The sequence below is a fragment of the Embiotoca jacksoni genome, unplaced genomic scaffold, assembly GCF_022577435.1.
Source record: "Embiotoca jacksoni isolate LCO1_2020_lvr unplaced genomic scaffold, fEmbJac1.0.p SCAF_9, whole genome shotgun sequence".
Taxonomy (NCBI): domain Eukaryota; kingdom Metazoa; phylum Chordata; class Actinopteri; family Embiotocidae; genus Embiotoca; species Embiotoca jacksoni.
This window is the reverse complement of record NW_027185447.1, coordinates 5,929,168-5,945,843: the sequence shown is the minus strand read 5'-3', so window position 1 is coordinate 5,945,843 and position 16,676 is coordinate 5,929,168. Positions and strand designations below refer to the sequence as shown.

General features: G+C 39.8%; 1 protein-coding gene across 1 annotated transcript in view; it reads left to right on the top strand.

Annotated features, from left to right (window-relative positions):
• Positions 1-16,676, top strand: part of gnas (GNAS complex locus) — a 27,196-nt gene extending 10,520 nt beyond the window's left edge. Inside the window, exons 3-12 of the mRNA XM_069140930.1 lie at positions 903-957; positions 1,098-1,217; positions 6,548-6,645; positions 11,195-11,249; positions 11,706-11,779; positions 11,941-11,999; positions 12,101-12,221; positions 12,869-12,999; positions 13,679-13,746; positions 13,976-16,676. Of these exons, the coding sequence (XP_068997031.1) occupies positions 903-957; positions 1,098-1,217; positions 6,548-6,645; positions 11,195-11,249; positions 11,706-11,779; positions 11,941-11,999; positions 12,101-12,221; positions 12,869-12,999; positions 13,679-13,746; positions 13,976-14,122 (928 nt within the window). The 3' untranslated portion in view covers positions 14,123-16,676. The remainder of the gene's footprint in view (positions 1-902; positions 958-1,097; positions 1,218-6,547; positions 6,646-11,194; positions 11,250-11,705; positions 11,780-11,940; positions 12,000-12,100; positions 12,222-12,868; positions 13,000-13,678; positions 13,747-13,975) is intronic.

Below are 16,676 nucleotides of genomic sequence, written 5' to 3'. Positions count from 1 at the left end.
GCTCAAGGTGAAGGAGAGACTCACTGGCTCTCTGGTTGCCTTTATTAGAAACATTTCTGTCACAGACAGTCCACGTGTCTTGTACACACAGCGCTCCTTCACAGCAGACAGACAGCGTTTCTCTACCACGCGTGCCAATGAAGGTCTGTTTACCCTTCCAGATCGAAAACAAACTTAATGCAGTGCACTGTGGTGCACCCTGTCATGGTAGCATGGAAATCATTCTCTCTACGTTTGTTTTACTCTATTAAAACAATAGTTGATAGCTAAGCTTAACTATTATTAACAGAATAGATGATCGCTGGTTTCCTGCACTGGATGAAAAAGCCAGTGGACAGATTTTTGTTTCCCCTGTTTGATCCTAGAGCGACTCACCGGATGGCAATTGGTGTTTGTATAAACCTGACATTGGCCGAATATTTCAGTGGAGTATTATTGGACAATTTCAAACTTGGTGCAGTTGCATTTTACAGTCATGCTTTTTTGTATGATTTTCGATGTTTTTTGTCCACTTCCAGTTGATGCTGTTTGGCTCAGTTGGAAAATTAAGCGATCACTTGCATGAATGTTTCCTACTTTAAAAAAAAATCTGCATAATAGCTAACACTGCGTACAGAAGAAAACACTAGCACATAAAATTATTAAATTAAAGGTGTGTTACACCGAAAAGGAAATTATGAATTGCATTTCACTCTTCACCCCTGAGGATGTTATCAGTTATTTTTCCATAATGTGTGTCTGGGTTTGAAGAAGAAAGGCAGAGAATCTCAGTCAAACTGTATTTCTTTCTATATGTATGTTGATTATATTTTTGGTGTCAAGATACTTATGTCTGTAATATGTCGAGGCTGCACACCGATGATCCCTAACGTGATGTCTCTGAACCTCTGTGTCTGTTTCAGAGAGAAAAAGCAAAAAATCCAGGACATCAAGAATAATATTAAAGAGGCTATTGAGGTAAGTGGCTGTGTTCATGTCAGACAAGTGAGATGTGGATAGCAGCCCTGTAGTCTTCCATATACAGAAATCATGTTCATCTGCTGTGTTTGTGTCACAGACACTTCAGTGTATTTAGTTTGGGTGTGTGTTTGTCACAGACCATAGTAACAGCTATGAGCACCCTGACACCGCCGGTGCAGTTGGCATGTCCACAGAACCAGTACCGGATCGAATACATCCTCAACCTCGTCAACCAGAAGGACTTTGAGTTTCCATATGTGAGTAGTTCAATATCACACACCCACACTTGGAAGTATTTTTCTTTGCAGCAGTTTTAAAGGAAAATGTTTTTACTGTCTGGGTTGTTTCTGCCGAGGTAATCGTCAGACTTGCTGTTTAAGACAACAGTGATTCCCCAACTTCATTTTTACATATTTTGAACCCAGTGGTTCCCGTTGCGATAGTTCAGTGTCATCATTTAATGTAAGTGATTCAAGGGATTTGTTGTTTTTGTTTCACTGCTAATTCTGTCGTAAAATATGACCAAAAAAAACTTTGTTGGCCTCAGCAGCTTTACCATTCATTATTACCACCATGTGATTAAATTCTCATCTACTGCACTTACAGTTGTACAATAGACCCAAAATGTGGGCTAGATGGTAAATTTAAGGTTGGTTTAATAACTTGTCTTACCATCTCATGCCCTGTTTATACTCAGCTGCTGTTGCTGGTAGAATACATTTGCAACCGGGTGTGTGTTTCTGTAGATGATGTCAGGCAATAGTCTCAACATCCCAGGTGATAATCCCTTGACACAGGCACTGACTGTGTCACCGACACTGAGGACTACCAATGACCCGGTGGGTAATGTCTGTGTGGCTTTAATATTCTCAGCAGGACATTGTCATTAACTAATTGTCCATGCCAAGAGACTAAACCTCAGAGTGTCACTTTTTATCCACAAATACCTGTGGGACTGGGCTTAATTCAATAATTCACTCTGCCTTTAAATGGAGGCTTTCACACCGTCTGTTTTTGTTTGAATGATTTATTCAAACAAACTGATTTGAATTTTTAAGGTTCACACTGTTGTTAAGAAATTGATTTTCAAAAACGTAAAAGCAGTTACAGAGATCATATTCAGCGTCCCTGTGTTGTGGTAAAATGAGTATTTTGACTCGCCTGCTAATTAACGCCGATTAGTGCAACTGCTTGAGTTTAATATATGTTGGTGATTATGGGGGACATTAGGCACTGAAAGACTCTTGTTTCTTTCTAAACAGTCGTAGATGGTGACCTTCAACAAAGTTGTCAAAGTAACACACTGTTAATTATTTGTTTGTTTAACTTCATAATTCAAGTTTCCATCATGTCTGCTTCCTTCAAACTACCAGAAAGAAGAGTCTCTGGAGAGTTTGAACTCTGAGACGTTTGCTAATATGCTAGTTTTGTTTTTAAGAACATGATTTTAAGTTGAATTAACCAGAAATAAACTTCTACATTTTCATTAAGTTCACTAGAAAAGATGGGTTGATTCCATTAAATTATATTTTACAGTGCATCGAGCCGGCTGAAGTGTCCTTGAGCAAAACACTTGATGCTTCGAGCCCTCTGTTTTTAAGCTGCCACATTCCGACCTCCTCACGGGGATCGATCATGTCACATGTCGTATCTGAGAAATCCTGGCTGCTCAGTTCGGTTGGTTAATCAGTGCAATGTGACAGTTACTGGGAATCAAGGGGGGTTAGAGAAAGCATTATATCCAGGGAATAAGACTAAATATTTTATTTTCTCAGAGTGCATAACTGATTATAAATGAGCGGTCTGTGTGTAAACACATGATGAGTTTGCTGCCATGGAGAAATGCATGATGACAAGAGTTGTTTTTGTTTTTTACATGTAAGGGATGATGCATGATGACAAGGGTTCATTCTCTCACTAGAAGGCCGTCGACATTTAAATCAAAGACACATTTTCCAGGTTTAGCGGCATTTTGAAGCAGCAGCGGTGAACAGGTGTAGAACTGATTAGTTAATCATCAGAAGATGAACTGGCTCAGATTCTGGTAATTAATTAGACGTTTTACATTTGGTTGCTGGTTTCAGCGTCTCACGTGAGCTTTTGATGCTTTTATTCATCAAACTGGACTGTTGATCAAATAAAACAAAACATTTGAAGACGCCAGTTGACTTTTTTATAATATCATGGGTGATAATAACCCATTGAGGAAAATATAGAAAGAGGAGAGGCAGCTGTGTTGGAGTCAAATGACCATCTTCACCAGACACATTGATTTATTAATTTATTTATTGACATGGTTTCCGTTGAGCTCACTCTCTTATCCTGAGTGATTTATAGTTAATGAGCAGACGGCAAATGGCCGTCTTACTCAGCAACAATTAATTTAGACACATGGCGGTTACAGGAATCAAATCTGAGTTTTCACATACGGGATGCGCTCTTTAACCACTTAATCCCCCGGCTGCCTAATGAATTCCACTCATGCTGAGCTATTGGGAAGAAATTATTTGTTTACGTTCGCTGTTTGGCTTCACTTGTTGGGTTGGTTGATTTGTTTATGACGAGCACGGCATAGTTTCCAAGTTATAAAACAGGATGGCGAAAGTGTATTCTGCCTTCCAACGGCGTGTGTGTGTCTGTGGTCTGTGTCTGTGGTCTGTGTCTGTGTGCGTGCGTGTCGCAGTCCTGACTGGAAGTAATGATGGCACACTCACACATTGTTAATTTATCTGGAAATGGAAACTCAACCAGGATTAAAACAGCAATCAATTGCAAGAAATGCAGATAGTATTAATTTCGGTTCAACAGTGATGTCATTGCCGAACAGTTCAGATATTTAAAGTTTTATTTTGGATGAGCATCTCACTTTTCAGGAAGTTACTGGTGTTAATTCAGCAGGGAGAAGAGCTTGGATTTCGTAATAATTGTGATCGTAAATCGTGTGTGGTCTGTTCTGATTATGCGTCTTGCATTCAGGGGTTTTGTTAACCGGTGAATTGCAACACAGAACATTATAGATCCATTAAATACCAAATGATTCAACTTTAAACTAAACCATCGAACGTACCTGAAAAACAATTGAAAGATCTCAGTCAGTGAAGTGAAAGCCCAGGTTTTTTTTACAATTGATTTATTCTTATGGATTATTCTTTTATATTTTGTTAAAAATAGATTACAATCAGCATAATAGTCATGCTCAGTGCAACCTGTTGTTGATTTTTATTTTTTTTTATTTTTGATGTACAAAGTCAGATGATCTGTTTGCTACAAACTTAAATGAACAGTATTTTGTCTGGGCTAAAACAATGACAATGTCAAGCCTTGTGTGAAGCAGAATTTAACTAAAATTCAAACGTCTCTGTGAGCTCAGTAACATTTATGTACTTCACCGTTCACGGGTAGAAACGGGCCGTTTATTGGTCTACCTGAAGGAAAAAGATATTGCTTGCTAATGTGATTTCATATTTTATTGGACATTATATGATAATTTAAGGGCTGCACTGATTAGTGAAATGCATTAATGGAAATTTCTGTTGATAACTGAAACTTGAGCTTTGTGTCTGTTCAGAAACCTTTATGTGCTGCTGAGTTTATTGAACCTGGAACAAAAGACAAAGTTCTTTGTTTGCAGTGTAAATGAAGATGTTCATGTTTGACAAATGTATCATCACAGCAGCACTTTGGTGTCTTCCAATGACTGTGCACTTGACAGTAACTATCCTGCTATGCTTTACAAAGCAATGGATTACTTTCAGCATATCATTACACAAATAGTATATGTCTATATATATAAAACTATATATATATATTTATATATAAAACTATATAATTGAACAAACAAGTTGTATCAGTGTGAAACAGAAACGCGACTGTATTTCCCGCTCTAGAAGCAAAAAGTTGCATGATTGGTCTGCACATAAATAAACACGCTGCCGAGTCACTTTAGTTGGTTTATACTTTATCTGCATCATTACATCAACATATCTGATACTTGCTTTTAAGTCTACAACTAATAATCATTATTGATAAATCTACCGAATAGAGTTGGGCGGTTGTCGTATTTTCTAAGCGTCATACTGTCATTACTAGAAACCACCAATACCAGTAGTAAGGGGCAAACTTTAATGTCTTATTTTAAATGTCGGTATATAACAGCACAGCTGCTGTCATTACACTACAAAAATGTACATTACATTTACATTACAAATTTACATTTACATTACATTTATTTAAATTACAAAAAAAGGGAGCCTGTGCTCCCTGGCTGATATATGTGTTAAGATAAAGTCAGGACTAAAGGAAATGCATAGTTGAAAAATCTGTCAGTAATTACAGGCATTTACATTTACATTTGCAAGTGAAAATGCAAGCCAGTGAGGAAAAATAGACCCCGTTCATGAAGCTAGTGAAGCACGGAAAAGAGCTGGAAACACGTGGCTGTCAGAACCAGAAAAAATGACATCGCCAGATACTATTCATGTTGTTACGCAGGGCAAAGCTTCAGTGAGCAGGTATATCGAGAACGGAGATGAGGTGTTTTGTCATATTGCTCAGCACACTTGTCAGGATTGGCAGATGGAAAAAAGAATCACAAACGGGTTGCTTTCAACTATAAGCAGTCACCTCTGCTACTTAACAGAGATACTTCCCTATTACCAGTGATGGAAAAATGTATTGATGTCTGTAGTCTAGTTAACACAAGCCTCTACAATCGAAAAAAAACAAGAAACTGTATTTTATTGGTGTACTTATCGAAATGTCTGAATATCTAGCCATTAGAGAGCCTTCCTCCTAAGAGAGGACTGAAAGATCCATTTTAAAACATGGGCTAAGTACAGTATATAGATGTGCATTTATAAAGAAGGTGGAGTTTGGACTCCATGGTTGCAACTGTGTCTTTCTGATGATCCTGTGTTGTTGACTATGTGGCATGTTGTTTCACTTTTGGAACAAGCCAGTGTGTACCACTTTTGTTCCTTTGTTGTTGTTTTTTTTTTACTTTCCATTTCCTATTATAAATTAAATCTGCAGAGGGACACCTGTCGTTCTCTCCGCATAAGGAAAGCAAAAAGAAGTCAAGTACTGAATCGTTACCATGTCCCAGTGTCGAGGTGCCTCTCTTTGCCCACACCCCTATTTACCTTTACAGACATGTACGCAGGCATCGCCCAGGCACAACGTACACTGCATGTGGTGTCAACAAAGGCGTTGAGCACCCGGTGCCCTCAGACACATCATGGACGACAGACAACCCTGTCCTCTTTTCTTTCCTGGGTCATATTTAGTGTAATACGCATAGTAAAGATACAGAATATCTCCTGCTTGTAGGAACACTTTGCATCTTTGATTCACTGCACTTATATCAGCTGTTGGTTTAATCTGGCATTTAAACTTCCATGAGACAGAACAGTTTGTGTTCTGTAATTTCATCATAAACAACTTTGTGACCAGTGTGTCAGATAGTCAGTAGATATGTCCAGCAGCAGGAATGAATATGTAACTCTTTTATGTCTCTCCATCAGTTTTCTCCTGTTCTGTCTTCTGCCTCTTATTTTTTTTTTTTTTCTGTTTCCTCGTCCCTCCTTAGGAGTTTTACGACCATGCGAAGACACTGTGGCAGGACGAGGGGGTTCGGGCGTGCTACGAGAGATCCAACGAGTACCAGCTAATCGACTGTGCACAATAGTAAGTGACTCTCCATCAGCCTCACTTCATGGTGATGTGACTTTTACACCGAGGTGCACTAGTTTTCATCAGCGCTACCTTACTGTGTAAAATCACCAAGCCACATGGTCCCAGTACACTTTACAATTGCAAGAATACATGGATCAGAGCATACTCTACAGCCAGCGAAGAAAATATCAAAGTAAGACATCTAAATGAACAAAATGTTAATTTACAGAACATACAGCAGTGGATACAATTATTGGATGAAAAAAAGGCAATAATAGTATTTCCTATTTATTGACTGTGAAGGTGGTATTGATTAAATTTGCAATAATATCGGATTTATGTGTGCAGTTGATTTATTACTGATTAACTAGTACATTATAACACTACTTGTCATAATAATGAGTTAAGAAAACGGTTTAACTGCAGCTAAATATTTGTGGTATTGTGGCTCGAGACTTGCGAAATACTTTTTAACCTCAAGCTTCCTCCTGTTTGTTTTTTTTTTTTAAAGTATATTCAATTTAAAAGATTTACAGTATGAGTTGTTTTTTTTAAATAGTCTCTACTTCTACATTGCTTTTTCACCAAAGTGGTCTCAAAGTTCTTCACAATTTGCCTCCTATTAACACACCAATGGCAACAGGACTGCGCCCTGCAAGGTGCTCACCTACTATCGCGAGCCGGGGATTAAACCGGCAACATTACAAATACTGGGAAACCCTACCGTTTTAACCGCCTCAATTATATTTCCATGTTAAGAACTTCAGTAAGACAAGATTCCTTTTCTGACAGTCAAGGCTAAAGGTTCATTTATTTGTCATTAATATCCATATTAATACACGTACAGTGGAACGAGATTACGTTTCTCCAGACCAGGGTGCAAAGATAATTATCTAGAAGTTTCTGAACACACAATTAAAATGTGTAGCTATAAAACATACGGAAGACACAGAATTAAAGACAATAAAGGAACAGCAGAGACCAGCAAGAAAGAAAAGAAATAAATATAATATTAAATAAACAATCCTCATTGTTAAACATTTACAGAACACTAACTTAACATAACATGTTTTTTATTTGGTTTGTGCCTGGGGTTTCCTCGTGGTTCTGTGGTGCTAAAATACTTGCATGTTCAGCTGCATGTGCATCATGAGATACTTCTGAGGACCAGTTACATGGGTCAGTTATTGGCTGGATGAAGGTTCGCATTCACAGATATAGAGAATATGCAATATGTTTATGTATTTGGTGTTTGATAGGAGGTCTTTTTTTCAATCTGATATTTTAAGAACTGATTAGTTGTGATTGGCATGATATCAGGGGGAGTAACGCTCATTGGGATCCCTGTGACTTTATCTATTTGAGTCTTCATGTCATTTAAGGACACACAAGCCGAGTTCTCCATTCATAAGAATCATCTGGCTGTCACATGTCAGCATTGTTTTCGTTCTGTAAATCCATAAAATTGTGCATTTTAGCCTTATTTCCTGAAAGTGGCCTGGATTACACCCTGTGATATAGGAGGAACACAGACAGCAGAGGACCACAAGGTCAGCAGAGGTGATCAATGCTGCCTGATCATATAAGTCCAGCCAGTCAATACGAATCTTAATGTAGAATCTTGATTATTGCAATATTATGTTTTACGCTACTATATTGATTCTCAAACACACCACATTGATTTTTAATTAATAGTTTTATGCGTAAAGATTCACGGATGACAGTGGCTCATTCTGTGTTGTGTTTAAACCTGTTAGATATCTGTGTTTTCAGCCGCTTGACTCTTCTACTACAACATAACAACATAAACTGAGACAGAAAGTAGCGTATACTATGACAACTCTCCTCCACTTAAATTTAAGATATGTGATATATTGCCTTGTCTGCAGTATAGCAAAATAATGCAACATATTGCCTCATAACCCTTGTATTGTGATGCGTATCGTATTGCCATACTCTTCCTAATGCGCAGCCGTATGTAGCACCACCGCTTAGTTTCCCTAAAGACCACACACCTAAAATTATAATTCATAAAACTGTAAGAATGTCTTGTGACATTAGCGGAGGCGACGTCAGTGCATGTATAATACACTGCCGATAACCCGGGACTGAATTTGAGGGTCTGTTATTGCTGTAATTTATTTATTTTAATGTTATTATTAACAAAGATATCATCCTTAAGAACCTTAAGAAGACAACTTTCAGATGTAAGTGTAGTGCTGGTATACTAAACGTGCACATTAGGTGCCTTTGTGAAACAGCTGTCATCCTCCTTCTCACTGTTAACAGATTGCAATACTCTTTCACACGTGGCAATGATGAGTCTGAAAATTACATGGTAAAATTGCAATTTGGTCTGACTGGGATATTACAAATTAATTTCTTAGTTAACAGTTCATGTGAAGTCATAAAGGTGGTAATAGATTTGGCTCTTCAGTAACATCTAGTGGCAGCTGTTGGGTACCATGACAAGCTTTCTACCCATGAAGAAACAGACTTCAGAAAGATGATTTGAGCCTCCCTCTGTAACTTGAAAATGTTATTTTACTCTGGCAAAGATGGTGAAACCAGGAAAAGATTTTCACTGCAGGAGTTTCCTCTGTGTATTTCCTTTCCTGGCATTTAAAATCCGTGTACAGATAGCACAGAAATTAGTGACATGCTTGCTCCATGTCAGTTGCCAATGTACTGTATGTTATTATCTGTGGGAGTGTGGAGCAATCCCAGCAAATGTGGACCAACTAGGACTAATCAAGAACTAGTTCAGGCAACAGTCACTGGTCGTGGTCGATGTTAAATATTTGAATGATACATAACACAAGGGTGTTTTTTTGTTTGTTTGTTTTAAGATCACATGAATGTATCTGAAATTTGTTTTCAACAGTTCAGAGTTGTTTGCAGAGTTGTGTCCAGTTATCATTTCCAAAGCAAAAGCAGGTGAAAACGGTAGAGAAATGTTATAATGAAGCAGTCATGTAACGGCAGCAGTTTGCAGTTTTTGGGAGCAAACATGGCCGAGGCTGAGTCATCTACAGATCAGAGGATGTTTGGAGGAGGAGGAGGGGGGATGTTTGACGAGGATACCTTCACTGCTCACTTCTCAACCACGAGCCTGTAGCCTCAGCTACTTTTTACCATAAAAAAAAATCTCTCTTGGTGAATATTACCTGTGTTTCATTCAGAACTTTAGACTGGTTTTGTCTTTTTTTAAAGTTTACATGAGGAAAAGCTCTCCCCCCACAATTCTCCCTCAGGTGGTTGAGATGGTACAGTCCAGCCTGGTGCTCCCTCCCTCTTCTCACTCACATCCAGCACACAAAAAACCACCAAACTCATCCTGCTCCTGCTTTTCTTCTTCTCCTCCTCTGTCTTCCTTTTTCTCCATCTCCATCTGTCTGTCTGTCTTCTTTCTGGAGCTACTTCAGCTGCACGAGATTGGGAGCTGATAGACTATTAATAGTGCCTGTGGTTGGGTCTCCATGGTAACCATGCTGCAGGCCAGAGTGCTCGGGAGCTATTTTTGAAATCTGCAATGTAATGTCAGACAGACGCCACGATGCTTTCATTCTCTGTCTCTTTCTTCCTCTCACGTGCGCTCTCATCTCTCCTTCTCTGTTGAAGCACATGATTAAAGCCTTTATATTGTTTGCCCATTACACTTTCTCTTTTGTATTTGTCTGATTCATTTCGTTGCCCTGCTAACTCGTTCACCAGTGATGCTAAACGTAATTTAGACCTTGTCCGCACCGATCATTTGTAAGACTCATATTTTCCCCCTCGATTTAACAAATCTATCCACACGACTGTTTTTCAAACTATCTCCATACACACAGGAACACTAAAGGGACCGACGACCAACACTCAAACAAGCATGCCGGGCCGTTAGGTGGCACTTAAATCTCCATCACCGATACATTAAATACGTTAAGAAGAAAATTCTGAGCATTCGTGGTGAGCTTATTTTTAATTTGGTGGTAAAAACAATACCAAAACAGTAGTCGCTAATTATTTATTGAACTGGTCAACTACTTACATACTCGCTATTGCCTTTGTTGTTGTCCCGGGCGCATGCCCATAAAGAAACAACGGGCATGCTCAAATTGTGGTGTCACATCTCCCAATGGCAGGCGAGCCCAGACTGTGAAGGTAGAAAGGCGCGATATAAATGCAGACCATTTGCCTGTTGAATAAGTAGCTTCTGTCTTTAAGATCACGTGCAGAGCAAATGACTATCTCATTTAGGTTCAGTATGTTGTGTTTACGGCCGTTAAAATATATATAACCTACGAGTAAAAAAAAAACAACCAGTGTATTTCGTATATGTCCTAGTTGGGGTGTTACATATGAGTGGACCTTTGACTTGATGCAACAGGTTATTTAAGAGGTGGAGCTCCTTTCAAAGAAGTGCACTGTCATGTTTCAAACATTTTAGTTTTTTTGTTACTGCCTGTGCCGCCTGAGCACTTGTAGAAGTTTTCAACAATATGAAGCTACTATCTGATCAATATTATATTCTCAGTACCTGTTGTCTCACCTCTTTGTCTCCTTTTTCTCTCTTCAGCTTTCTAGACAAGATCGACATAGTGAAACAGAGTGACTACACTCCAACAGACCAGGTGGGAGAACCACAAAGTTAATATCATCCACTGTTCACTATGTAGCAGTTTCGTGGTATTTCAAGAGAAAGTATGTTTGAAACGGGGGTCCATATGAAATGTTTAAACGCTTTATATTACTGTTCGACATCTTTAAAAACTCTTTTGCTCAATTTTAATAGTGCACACCCATGTTTGGTATAAAATCTGGTATTTTCATTTATTTAGATTTAACATAACTGCCCAAACTATGAAATCTTTTGTTGTCATTTTACCTGTAAGCTGCCCTGCACAAGCCTTATGTCCCACTTCCATAAAGTGTTTCACTCTCTTCTTGAAAACAAGTCCACGGCGTAGAAGTACTTTGTTCAGTGAAAAGCTCGCCTTAGATTTTGCAGTGCAAGCATTCAAAATCCTGTAGATTATCTTTAAGATCCTAATAGCCCTTTTGTTCCATTGTCCTGTCGTGTTCACCAGGATTTGCTGCGGTGCAGAGTCCTGACTTCAGGGATCTTTGAGACGAGATTCCAAGTCGACAAAGTTAATTTCCAGTAAGTAAAAGCTGAAAGAAAAGAGCAGTGAATTCACCTTGTATGTGATGATTTCTTGGTTCAGGGTATAAACAAATGAATCGGTTTAATAATCTAAGTTCCCCCACATGATGGCAGTATTATACATGGTTACTCTAGTGTCTCTTGTTTGATCCACACAGCATGTTCGATGTTGGCGGTCAAAGAGATGAACGCAGGAAATGGATTCAGTGCTTTAACGGTAACTTTCTGTTTATTTCTGCTTCCTCTCGTTTCACTCGGCTCGTGTCATTTTCTCTCACTGTGTCTGATTTATCTTTGTTCATCCCCCTTCGTCCTCAGATGTAACGGCCATCATCTTCGTGGTGGCCAGTAGCAGTTACAACATGGTGATCCGGGAGGACAATCAGACCAACCGTTTACAGGAGGCCCTCAACCTCTTCAAGAACATCTGGAACAACAGGTGAAGACAGACACTGTCCACGTCCGCCTGTTGATTTCTGGCACTCTGCAAAGATGGTGTGAAAAGTGTCTCTGAAACTTGTGTTTTACTTACAGAGCATCAGCTTTTCATAGCTGCAGACAGATAATAGTTATCAATCCCACCTGGAGTCAAGGCTGGGAAACGTTTTGTGAAGCAGCCGGCTTTTTCTCTTAAATGATTACATAAGCCAAGTGCGGGGGTTCCCTAGCAACAAACCAAATCAAATCAAGAGCTGACTTTTATTTACAAGATCCAGCGGCATTTAAGCAAATAAAAATTGCAGAATGGCAGGAAATAACCAAGATGTCTGTCGGTGTGTTTCACATCTCAGCAGACATGGTGTCACTTAATGTAATGCGTCAGTACTGAATCCAGACAACCCGAATTTATTACATCTTGTGTGATGCCGGTTTCAGTTGTGATGAAATAGACTTTTGTGAATAATTAATCTTCTCTGGAAATTCTTTACACACGAAATGTCAGTTCCTAATAGAGCTGTCACTTTCTGTCTGGATTTGCTTTGGCCAACTCCAAGCAAGGATTCATTCTCATTCCTCTCTTCACATTCAGGCACAGTTTGATATTTCGCCATGTGATCTTAATTCGGAGCGTTTTGTTCTCCTCAGGTGGCTGCGGACCATTTCTGTCATCTTGTTCCTAAATAAACAGGACCTGCTGGCAGATAAGGTGCTGGCAGGGAAGTCCAAAATCGAAGAATACTTTCCAGAATTTGCTCGCTACACCACACCCGATGATGGTGAGCAGTTTTACTACAGTTCTATCCACTTACAGACACTTTGACCTTCGACGACTATTTGTTTGTTATCCAGGGACATGTGAAAATTAGAATTCCAGAATGCTGTAAAATCATTGTGAGGTTTTGTGGGAAAACATACCATTTGAATAGGAGCATCAGACATCCCAGACTGCCTCAGTTCCAGCTGTAAACTGGTCTCTGGTCTGGAAAAATACCAAGATGTCCCAGTTTTCCACCACTTGTGCCAAATATGTCCCAGTTTAGAGAGGAAAACTAAGTTTTCTAAGCATGCAGAAACACTTGTGTGCTTTAATTGGGATGCATCATACAGAGATGTGTTTTTTTACTGTCAAGTGATGCTTCTCCGTATGTAGTTCTGCATTAAAACAGCTGTGCAAATACAAGCACAAACTCTTGACGGGCCATTATCCAAAAAACCTAGATATGTGAGGGACAGTGCATTTAGTGTCATTTACCACAATAGGTCTCCTTGATAAGCACCTGTGAGCTTGTACTGATCACAATGCCATAGAAAATGACTTTTTACAACATAATTACTCAGATCATAAGTATGTAGCTGCAGATTGGTCGTTGTGTGATCCATTTGTGTTTGAATAGTCTCCACCTGAGAGGCTCATGTTACAAATGTTTAGTCTAATTATCCTCTCTGCTCTGTCAGCAACACCAGAGCCTGGAGAAGACCCACGTGTTACAAGAGCAAAGTACTTCATAAGAGATGAGTTCCTGGTAAGTTCATCGGTATTACTTCTTCTGAGGTTTTTGTTAATTTACAAAAATATAGTTTCATTTTGTTAGCTGAATATGGCGAGACAGAGACTTTTTTTTGTATATATTTGTGTGCTTGCTTGGTTTATAATAGACATTGTTACCAGAGATAACCAGTCATTGGACAACTGTGTGAGTTTGTTTTATATGCAGTGAATGATTTATTATGTTTTACTTTCTCCTTCTGCAGAGGATCAGCACAGCGAGCGGGGATGGGAGGCACTACTGTTACCCCCACTTCACCTGCGCTGTCGACACGGAAAACATCCGCCGCGTCTTTAACGACTGTCGAGACATCATCCAGCGGATGCACCTGCGGCAGTACGAGCTGTTGTGATGGGAAACGAAAAGGTGTTTGGCCAAAAACCTAAAACCAGATCGGACTATGAAATGACCCTGAAACCTGAGGCTCTGAACTCTCCTCTTCCACAGAAGGGTGCGAGCTCTTGTGATTGAATGGAGGCCAACACACACACACGTACACACACACGTACATACACACACACACACACACACACACACGCACACACACACGCACGCACACTCACACACAGTAAAAAACACACCCTGAACCCTGAACTTCCCCTGATGCAAACTCCCTACAGGATGTAGAAGGAGGTATTTTGATGGATGGGTTTGAGGGGTTGACGGATAAACAGACTCTGATCTCCACCTTCAGCCATACTCCGAGCTCCTCACACTGCGACATCACGTATCCTCCCCATACACGTTAACCTTCATCTTTCTAAAAACCCAGAGCGGCCCGGTCTGGACTGAGTTTCCTGCAGCGAGGAGAGTTTGAGCTGCAGCTGAGATTCCGCTTGACGGGATCGAAGAGAGCTACTACTTCGGTGCAACTGGAAAAGAGATATCTGTTGAATCACTGCAAATAGAGAATAAATATATCATAACAGATGAGCAAAACACTTTAACAAAAACAGAAAAAGCACTGTGCTCAGGACTCGAACCATGTACACCAAACCTTCCTTTCTCTTACGGACATCTTTGAATCCAACCACAGCCTCTGCTTGCACACAGAAACGTATCACACCTGCTTCTTACTAGACTGCACAACCCAGGGTGAATCCGCACTGACGTGTCCACGAGTGGCGGGCTCGTTGAGGTGCCGGCTGATATATCAGGAACAGTGCTTTGAGTTTAAACGGGCCGAGCCCCGAGGAGCAGCGTCACCACAGACTTAAACGGACCCACGGGTGTGTCGGTGAGACTTCATGGGGGTGGTGGTTTGGGGGGGGGTTCACCAAACCAGGACAGAGCCGACTGATGTGAATTTCTCTGATGGAGCTCGGACACGTTTGACAGGGACGACAACGACTTCTCCACAGAACTGTTTTTGCCACTTGACTTTGCCTTGCTGGTAGTGGAGCAAAAATGTGAGGAGGATATACGAGTTTAAAACAAACAAACAAACAAAAAAAGAAACAAAAATGCCAACTTTTATGGAACTTAAATGGACGGCAAAAAGCATCCTTCTGCAGTACAGTACCATATAAGTTAAAGAGAACTCTCATCCTGTTCTACTGTCTCCACAGCTGTTTTTGTCTGTGTAGACTTTTGTGCCATTGTGCCCTGTGCGCTCTCTTTCTTTATCTTTACTCTTTCTGTCTGTCATTCTCTCCTCTTTTTTTTTTTCCAACCTCTCAGTTTTACTCGCTCTCCATCTTCACACCCACCCCCCCTCATTTTGTCCTTCCCCACCACCACCACCACCTTCCCATTTTGCACTTTGACCTTCTTGGCAGTGCTCTTTTGTTTTAAGAAAAAAATAAAGTATAAATAATACTCCTGGAATATATATATATATAAAAAAAAGATGATGACGACAACAAACAGGACTCTTTCTTTTTTCTTTTTTTTTTTTTTACTTGTGGTCAAACAACCTGCTCACACCTCCCTGCCATTCCTCCCTCCATCATTCCTCCATCTTTCCTCCTTCCTCCCTGACCTCTTGCTCCTTTGTATGTCTGTCTTTACTTTACTGCTGAACTATTATTCTTCTACAGACTGTAAAATGTATTATTTTGTACAACTTTATTGAAAAAAAATAACTTTTAGAAGATCCCTGTGCCTTGATCACGACTGTACGTGTGTAATGAGCTAAAGTGGGTGTCATACTGCGCTGTATAGCTTGGCCAATCCCCTCCTAACTCCCTGCCTCCCTGCTACTTCCTTCTGTCTTTCTCTGTCTCAGTTTCTCTCTCTCTCTCTCTCTCTCTCTCTCTCTCTATCTCTCTATCTCTTTTGCTCTTTATCCTTCTCTCTCTGTCTCTCTATCTTGCTCTCTTTCCTCCGCCCTCACTCTCTCTCCTCAGAGATGGCGGACAACCATTCGTAGCTTATGTAGTTTTATTTCTCTTCCCCTTATCCTCCCATTCTCTCTATGATTTAAATGTCTATTTTGTCTATACCCCAAAAAGATAAATATATGAAATGTATATGGGTTTTAAAAAAAGTATTTTATTAGAATCAAATGAACCTTGACAAATTGTACACTTGATAGTGTGCGTATTGCTATAACTTAAATCCTTTCAACTGAAGTTGTGTTCAGGTTTCTTTTGTTTTTCTTCCGTTGACATCTGCAGAGAGCATTTTGAAGGGTTAAACAGGCGATGACAGATGCAAAACATTGCTTGTATCTACACAAATTGTATTCTTTTGCAAAAAAAAAATGACAAAATACTTTTAGTTCATTTTCTGATGGGGGGAGGGGGGGTCCTCCTGGCTAGCCTTGCACAGCAGAGGCAGCCTGTACAGTATTAGCATCTCTCTCGTTTCGGTGCCCCAGTCTTCATTTAATGTGTACATCAAATATGGGTCTACTTTCTGAACAGGAGCTCTATGAAATAAAGATTTTTTTTTTGGTGCAGACA